The sequence below is a fragment of the Lathyrus oleraceus genome, chromosome 3 (genome assembly GCF_024323335.1).
Source record: "Lathyrus oleraceus cultivar Zhongwan6 chromosome 3, CAAS_Psat_ZW6_1.0, whole genome shotgun sequence".
Classification (NCBI taxonomy): domain Eukaryota; kingdom Viridiplantae; phylum Streptophyta; class Magnoliopsida; order Fabales; family Fabaceae; genus Lathyrus; species Lathyrus oleraceus.
Genome location: NC_066581.1, coordinates 345,711,607 through 345,721,495, shown reverse-complemented (window position 1 = coordinate 345,721,495; position 9,889 = coordinate 345,711,607). Strand labels below are relative to the sequence as shown.

At 32.1% G+C, this 9,889-nt stretch overlaps 1 protein-coding gene across 1 annotated transcript; it reads left to right on the top strand.

Annotated features, from left to right (window-relative positions):
* Positions 1 to 3,940: 3,940 nt before the first annotated feature.
* LOC127131223 (secreted RxLR effector protein 161-like) lies at positions 3,941 to 4,546 on the top strand. The gene has a single exon (XM_051060155.1). It carries the CDS (start codon positions 3,941 to 3,943, stop codon positions 4,544 to 4,546), a length of 606 nt encoding a protein of 201 aa, XP_050916112.1.
* Positions 4,547 to 9,889: the final 5,343 nt, after the last annotated feature.

Genomic DNA, 9,889 nt, shown 5'->3' with positions numbered 1-9,889 from the left:
TCATTTAAGTGTCATTTGAGTTTATATTGAATTTGAGTTTCATCTCAGATTTGGAACTTGTATATAAACTGAATTTACATTCAGTTAGATGATATTTTGAAGTTTAATTGTTTTCAATTCAGAAACTTAGTAACAGGCCTCTCTCTCTCTCTCCCTCTCTCTCTCTCTCTCTCTCTCTCACACACACACACACACACACACTCTCTCTCTCTCTCTCTCTCTCTCTCTCTCTCTCTCTCTATCTATCTATCTATCTATCTATCTATCTATCTATCTATCTATCTATCTATCTATCTATCTATCTATCTATCTATCTATCTATCTATCTATCTATCTATCTATCTATCTATCTATCTATCTATCTATCTATCTATCTATTTATCTATATATTTACCTATATCTTCCATTATATTCTTCATCTTCAACCTTGTGCTCCCATAATTGGTATTAGATTCAGGCCGAGAAACACAAGTGTACGTGAGGCGTGTGTGATTGATTATGCTCATTCAATTCACAGTGAATTGAAGATCGAAATCAAAACAAAATCATATTTCTTAATTTTGAGGGTTTGGAAAACACGAGTGTTGGTGAGACTTTAGTGAATTTGCATAAGAACGAAGATGAATGGCAAACACAATAGCTTGATCATAAAGCTTCCAGTATTTGATGGAAAGAATTGGAATCGATGGATGATTCAGATGTGTGTGTTGCTTGGAGCTCAAGATGTTCTTGATATCGTCAATGATGGTTAGATGGTGGTTGCAACGGATGCAACTGAAGCACAAAGAAACACACATAGATAAATGAGGAAGAAGGATCATAAGGCTTTATTCTATATCCATCAGTGTGTGGATATGAATGTGTTTGATAAGATCGCTGATTCAATAACGACGAAGGCTGCATGAGATACATTACTATGGTGCTATGGTGGTGATGTATCTGTGAAGAAGATGAAGCTTCAATCTCTATGTAATAAGTATGAGAATCTCAACATGAAGAACAATGAGAAGGTACATGATTACATCTCTATAGTGATTCTGATCACAAATGAGATGAAATCTTGTGGAGAGACACTCTCTGAACAAGTAATCATTGAAAAGGTATTGAGATCACTTGCTCCTCGGTATGATTATATTGTTGTAGAATTTAAACACTCTAAGGACCTTAACACCATGATAATTGAAGAGTTGTATAGTAGTATAGAGGCACAAAAGTTGTGTCTGACTGGGAGAAACTCTGAAAGAGAGGTAGAGCAGTCTCTAAAAGCATATTATGGTAAGAAGAATCAGAAGCATTCTTGGTCAGAGGCCAAGGAGAGACATGGTGGTGGTTATCAGAAGTCAGAAGCCTCTAACTCTGATGAGAAGAAACATTAGAAGGGAAATGAGAAGTTTGACAAGAAGAAGGTTCAATGCTACTATTGTAAGAAGTTTGGCCACTTTGTTGATGATTGTTGGTCAAACAAGGAAAGGTAATTAGAAGAAGCAAACATAGCCAGGGGGGAGTCTAATGATGAACTTGTGCCATTGATGGCTTCTAAATATGATGGTGGATATTTTATAGACTGATGGTATACAGACATTGGCTGCTTAAATTACCTAACTAGAAACAAACAATGGATGATTAATTTTGACTTTAGAAAGAGGACAAAGATCATATGTGTTGATGATAAGTATCTGAATGTTGAATGAATGGAAATGTCAAAGTCAAAGTGAAGAATGGAAAAACTATTATGATCAAGGATGTTTAGTATGTTCCAAGCATGAAAATCAATCTCATGAGTGTAGGTTAGCTAATTAAGAAAGGTTTCTCAGTTACTATGAATGCGAATCTCTTGTATTTGTATGATTATGATCAGAAAATGATTATGCCATCTGAACATGGAAGCAACATAACATTCAAGGTGAATGTGGAAACAAATGAAACTAAATGCCTTAGTGCAGAAGGTGACAATGAGATGTGGCACAAGAGATTGGGGCATCTGAACTTCAGAATCTTATGGCATATAAGTTCTAATAAGATGGTACTTGGAATTACTAAGACTGTGAAGCCTGAGAAGTCATGTGAGATATGCATGAAAGATAAGCGACCTAGATTTCCATTTGCATCAGAAGTGGCTCCAAGAGCAAAACATGCTTTGGGAGTAGTGCATTCTGATGTATGTGGACCATTTGAAGTACCTTCAATTGGAGGAAACAAGTACTTTGTGTCATTTGTGAATAAGTTCACAAGAATGACATGGGTGTCATTCATCAAGTTTAAGCATGAGGTGTTTACTGACTTTCAGAAGTTCAAGGTGAAGGCTAAAAAACAAAGTGGTCAGAAGTTGAAAATTCTCACAACTGACGGTGGAGGTGAGTACAACTATACATAGTCCAATAAATACTGTGAGGAGAATAGAATTGAGCATGAGATTACTTCTCTACACTCCTCGACACAATGGTCTTGCTTAAAGAAGAAAAAAAACTTTGCTTGATATGACAAGGAGCATGTTGAAGGAGAAGAAGCTCCCTCACACCTTATGGGGAGAAGTTGTTTCCACTACAATAAATGTTCTTAATAAGTGTCCAACTAAAAATATGAAGGAAATTGTTCCTTGTGATAATGGATTGGAGATAAGCAAAGTGTGAGCCATTTGAAGGTGTTTGGTTCTGTTTGTTATAAACATGTCCCAGATGCTAAGAGAAGAAAGTTGGATGACAGAAGTAAAGTAATGTTGTTGATTGGGTACCACCATACATGTGCTTATAAGCTCTATTGTCCAGCCACTAACAAGTTTGAATTTAATAGAGATGTCATTGTAAAGGAAACAAAAGAATGAGATTGGAACAAGTATCAATCCAACTCTAGTGTAGTGTTAACACCTGAGTTAACTTCTGAAGATATTTCAGATTCTAAATGAGAATATGCATCTGAAGGAGATTATGGCTCTGAAGATGAGTTAGTATCTGAAGGTGACTCTGATGTTGAAGTAGAGTCTGAAGGCGAGTCTGACTCTAAAGGTGAATCTGATTTCTGATCCAGATTTTGATGATGATCCAGACTCTGGTGGTAATCATAACTTTGAAGGTGATCATGCCTCTGAAGGTGGTCTAACCTCTAAAGGTAGTCCAACATCTGATATTGTTCTAGTGTCTGAAAAAGATTCTGAACCAGTTCAGAGGCCATAAAGAATCAAATAAATACCAAGAAGATTTTCATTGTTTGACATGTTGCAAGATAATGAGATAGACTCTGAAGGGCAAGTCATTCAATGTTCCATGTTGGTAGACTCCGAACCAGTTAGTACTGAAGAAGCTCTCAAGAAGAAAGTGCAGCTGAAGGCCATGAAATAAGAATTTGAGGCTATAGAAAGAAACAAGACTTAAGAGTTGACTGAGCTTCCAAAGAACAAGAAAGTCATCCGTGTGAGATGGGTTTACAAGCTAAAACTAAAGCCAGAAGGATCAATTGGCAAACACAAAGCAAGGTTAGTAGCTAGAGGATTTCTATAGAAATCTGGATTAGATTACTTTGAAGTGTTTGCTTCTGTAGCTAGACATGAAACAATCAGATTTGTGGTTGCTATAGTTGCTAATAGAAATTGGCCTCTGATGCATTTAGATGTGAAATCTGCATTTCTGAATGGTCTTTTACAAGAGGAGGTTTATGTATCATAATCTCCTATATTTTTGAAAAAGAATCAGGAAGGGATGGTGTACAAGTTGCATAAATCTTGTATGGACTGAAACAAGCTCCTAGAGCCTGAAATCTAAAAATTGATTCATTTTTCAAGCTTCAAGGATTCAGAAAATGTGAGATGAAGTATGATGTTTATGTTTAGGATGCATCTAATAGCAATATGATTCTGGTGTGTCTCTATGTTGATGACATATTGCTAACAAGGAGTTGTTCAGATGAGATAGCTAAGTTCAAGAAGGTGTTGATGAATGAGTTTAAGATGACTAATCTAGAAAATATTGTATATTTTCTAGGGATGAAGATTTTATACTCTGATAAGGGTATAATTTTACATCATCTGAAGTATGAACTTGAGCTTCTAAAAAGATTTAAGCTAATAAATTGGAAGTCTGCAATCACACCCGCTGAAACAAATCACAAGTTGGATTATGATGTTAAGGGTGATGATTTAGATGCTACAACTTTTAAACAATTTGTGGGTTCATTGAGATGTCTGTGTAATTCCATACCTGACATTTGCTATGCAGTTGGAATGATGAGTAGGTTTATGAAGAAACCAAATTTGTCACATTACCAAGTTGTTGTCGGGACACTGAGGTATATTAAGGGGACTTTGAGGTGTGGAGTTTTGTTCCCTTCTGGTGCTAAATATAATTTAGATATTATATGTTATTCATACTCTGATTGGTGTGGAGATAGAGTTGATAGAAGAAGTACTTTTGGATATTTCTTCAAGTATCAGGGAGGTCTCATCTCTTGGTGCTCTAAGAAGCAACCAATAGTTGCATTGTCAACATGTGAAGCTGAGTACATTGCAGGGACACTATCAGCTTGTCAAGTTGTTTGGATTCTGAACTTGTTGTAGGATTTGAAGATCAAGGTAAGCAAGTCTGTGAAATTGATGATTGACAACAAATAAGCTATAAGTATTGCCAAGAATCCAATGCTGCATGGAAGAAGCAATCATATTTACACAAAGTTTCACTTTCTGAGAAATCAATTTCAGAGTGGAGTGCTTGGAGTTGTTCACTGTAGCATTCAGAAATAACTTGCATATGTGATGATCAAGTCAATCAAAACTGAACACTTCATCAATTTAAGGGACGTAATTGGTGTTGTTGATTTTTAGTCTTGAATATGAATTAAGGGATGACGTTCAAATTCAAGTAGTTAGTTGCATTTCATTTAAGTGCCATTTGAGTTTAGATTGAATTTGAATTTCATCTTAGATTTGAAACTTGTATATAAACTGAATTAACATTCAGTTAGATAAGATTCTGAAGTGTGACTATTTTCAATACAGAAAGTTAGTTACATCTCTCTCTCTCTCATGTGTGTGTGTGTGCGTGTGCGTACGCGCACATGCGTGCGTTTGTGTGCGTGTGTGTGTATGAGAGAGAGAGAGAGAGAGAGACTTGTCTTGATTCGTTTAATTTATCACCCACTCGAACTTGAGTCGTGTTTTTGACTAATTTCACATGTAGATAGCCAAGACCATTTTTTTAATTATTATTTACAATTTTAATAAAAAACTATTTAATTGTTTTTACTAATTGATGAAAACTATTTGAGAAGAACCGTCAGTTATTAAATATATGAGATAATTGATGAGTTTACAGGAAAAATTCAATATTTCCCGTTTAGAAATTGTATGGTTAAAATATCCAAAATTTACTGAAAGGTACTTGATTTGTAGCAATTGCATGTTGATTTTTTGGTATAAAATGCATGCAAGATGACGTTGGTTGCTCTTCGGAATGTAATGAATTAATAATTTCCATTCAAACATTTAAAATATAAAGATAAAAAATAAATTAAAGACGACTTAGAACAATTTAATATAGTCTTTTTCTTCATTCATTACCTGCCGCCACCCAGATTATTCTTGATATTTTTATATAAATGGAAACAAAGAAAATGACACATGTTAGTGAATATTTAATGATTATGTAATAAAATATCATTATATCAAAATAAAGATTAACCCCACGATTATCCTAATGATGCAAACGATGACTACAAGTGTGATCGAGACCGTGGAGTGATCATTTGATTGAAACAATCATATAATAACTTTGATAAATACACTTTTTTTTCTTTCTTTGATAGACGACTTTATTTATTTATTTTGTATTAATTTTTAGATTTTAAAAATAATTTAATTTTTAATGAAACAGAAAAATCTAAAAAAACTGTCGGAGAAACTAATAATTTTTTTTTTAAATTAATAATTTAAATAAAAACATAATTCCTGATATACCCACTGATATAATCAATAACAAAAATTTAGATTTAATAAATAATTGGTGTATCTATTATATAATAATGATTCGATATATTATTTATTTAATAAATCTAAATTTTTTATTATTATTTATAATAATGATAGAAAGGTATAGAATATTATAATATATAATTCATTTTATTTAATGATATAGGGATTAGTTGTTGTTGTATTATTAATATATTTGAATAGTTCATAAATATAAATTTAAAAATATTATAATAAAACTTAAATATTTTCAATGTGTTAACAATTTTTATATATATATATATATATATATATATATATATATATATATATATATATATATATATATATATATATATATTAAAAAGTCTTTGTAATTTTATACAAAAAAATAAAATAAAGTCTGTATGTGAACTTCGTGGAGAAAAAATACACAACTCCCTATGTAAACAGAATATTAGAGATAGAAGAACAAGTAATAATCCTTGAATGTCCCTATTCTTTAGAATTTAGATGTTTCTATTTTCTACATCAATATTTTCTAGTTTTGCTAAAGAAACTTGGTGCCCTATTAGCAACTTGGTTTTGAACTCATCTACAAAATAGACTTTTAAATTTGGGACACGGTTTATGATTGACATAAACAAAAATCTATTGTCCAACTCGAAAGAAAGGTCTACCTCGTATAAAAAAGAGAATAAAATATATAAATCACTAGTTATTATGACCGTGTAAAGTAGTACATGATTATTTTAATTTTTTATTTATGAAAATGCATCCTAAGGATAAGATCTTAGTAGAGAATAAAAAAGGGATAAAGGTAGAAATAGAAGTTAATAGAAAAATATACATGAAAACTTTGATGATTTAACTAATCAAAATTAAAATATATTGAGAATCTTTATTTAAGTTTAAATCAAATTCTTTTATAAAACTAATTTTAAATTTTGTATCTCCATTTTTTTTGTTTTATGCAAAGATCGAGATTTTTTTTAAAGAAAATATGAAATTATAGTCCTTGTAAAAGGAAAATAGGTACAAAATGAGGGGATCAAGTCAAAATCTCAAGAGCTAATAACCTAAAACTAGGAAGTAAAATTATTAAAACGGGTTATCCGATACTAAACGGATCGGTCCTAACGGGCCTCGGTCTTTTTAGGATTGGAATAAAAAAACTTATTATAATATGGACTTGAAAATTACTACCCAAGTTCAGCTCTAGATGGGCTTTAGACTACCCGATCCTAAACGAATTTTTTTAAATAAAAAATTCCATAATATTTATTATAAATGAAATTAAAAATCATATTATTTTAAATATAATATACTTTTAAGTACTATATTATCTTTTATAAAATAAAATAATATGTTTTTAAATACAACACATGTCTAAATTGTATAAAATGATACTCAAATATTTAACATAAGAGAAACTAATAGAATACAAAGAAAGAATGTTGATTATATTAATGTATAAGATTTAAAAGAGAAAGATTGAATAAAATCGAGATAAAATATAGGGAAGTGAGAAAAATCAATGTGTTATTTTAGAGTAAGATAATATAAATATTAATATAATTTTTAAAATTTATAGCGATGTTGGCATAGCGAGTTACCCACGGGCTATATGGGTTAGCCCTAATGGATAGAGGGCCTTTTAGGGTTGAGCTAAAAAAGCCCTGAAAAATATGGGCTCTAATTTTAAGGCTCAATCCCTATGATTTTTTGGGCCTGGCGGACCAACTCATATGGATTAACCCATTTTAACAACTCTACTAGAAAGCTCTAGCATATTCCTTTTGTAATCCATAAAAATATTGGCATAAACAACATCCACCAGTAAAAATTGCTAATAGTTAGTGTTATGTTAGCTAATTAATATATATATATATATATATATATATATATATATATATATATATATATATATATATATATATATATATATATATATATATGAGATAAAAAAGAATTCTAAATCTAAAGCTTAGTAAGCAATTATTCCATCTATTCCTTATGGACCAAGGAACAATGAATGGCTTAGAAAAAGTCCTAACCACCAAAATAGAATTGGACTTCAACCAAAAGTGAGACCCCAACCATATATCTTGCCTCAAAGAAACAATTGTAGTAGAGTTAATGAGAATGACCAATCAATTTCAAATCTTATGTGCAAAGATGTGGTTAAATAAAATATAAAGATGTAGTTAAAGAAAATATGATCAATACATTCCGTATTCAACCTACACAAATTGCACTTGGAAGTCATGTGAAGACCTCTTTTTGAGAGCATGTTGTTCGTTGGGAGTTTATCATGTTGCAGTCTCCATAGAAGAATAGAAGTGGAAGGAGGTATGCATTTGTTCCACAAAAGCTTGCACCAAGAGTTGAGTTGAGGAGCACCCACTAAATGAAGATAGGTCCCTTAAGACAAATTTGGCCATCCTCAATGGAAGTCCAAACCAAGCAGCCCTCTCCCTCCCTATCAATAATAATGTCCTTAATAAAATCTGTAATACTAGGAAAAACAGTCAAAGAAATTAGGAGGAATGGCCAAATACATATCATGGATATATGTTATAATGTTAGCCTTCAGGCTATTGAGATTATTCATTGAGAAAATCAAGTGTTCAATAATAATCACGTCATACCAATTATCTAGCCAAAAGTTGATCCTATAACCCTTTTCAATAAGTCATCTTGTGTTCTCCTTAAGCTCATGTATGAAGTGTTGCATACATTTCCAAATAAAGGAATGAGATCAATTTCATTAAAAAGAAGAAGAATAAAGGAGAAAGAGAATGGGATATCAATAAAAACCCTTGTTAAGGTTTTATCCTAAGGTAACATAATCCCCATATCATTCTCAAGAAATCAGATTTGATAGTAAGATTAATATAATTGAGCTAAGTGAAATATTTAACTAATAAGTCAATAGAAATTAACTTTTGAGCAAAGGAGTTATCTTCTATATGAATGTTGGACATATTGAAGTTCATAGACTTTGTAAAAAAAATATAATTACACCATCTAACTTTGAGATGGCAAGGGACCAAAGAATGATTAGAGAAGACTTGGATTACAACCAAAGACTAAGACTCGAGCCAATGATTTTTAAAGTTTTTTTATGAGCCATCTCAATAGAAATCATGACTCCTGTGAGCTCTGTATGGATGGGAGACCATTCACCAATGAAACTAGCAAAACTATCTAGATGATCAATTGTAGAATTTGTGAAGATGCCATAAGAACCAGTCCTTGAAGGAATTCCAATAGTTATGACATAAGTATTGCATTTCAATCAGTCTTAAAGAGGGGTATACCAAAGAACCCAGTGATAATTGGTAACTTAGGAGAGTGCAATGCAATGCCAAAAGATTTGATAATGGTGATGACGATGATGAATGAATTTGAGACCTTTTTGGTGAGACTTCTAGAGTAGAAAAAATTGAACATGATGAAGTCAATTCTAGATTTCTAGTGACTAGTGTCTATGAATCTAAGATTATTTCCAGCAAGTCAAATGACATTAAAGGAGTGAATGAAAGCATTAGTTATAACCAATTTGCATTGAGGGGACCATGGTCTGTTAATGTTAATCCAGACATCCTCTATGGCATCAATGACAAGTACGCCAATAATACTTGAAATCCAAGACCATATATGGATTGAAAAATTACATTTGAAGAAAAGGTGTTCAACATTTTAATCTGGGGGAACACCCTATTCGTTGTAGGAAGCTTCCAGGATTCAAATACCGACATGAACTTGTTCGAAGTGTCTTATTTGATATATTTCGGTGGGCTGACGGAGTATCTATGAAGAAAGAGGTGTTTGTGAAATTCTTGACTAGCCCACATGAGGGGAGATAGACAATTAATCAACCGATATTCTGGTGTACATGTGAGTAGGAGGAAAATATGCATGTGTGGACTTGACAAGGGTTTCTCCTTCAGT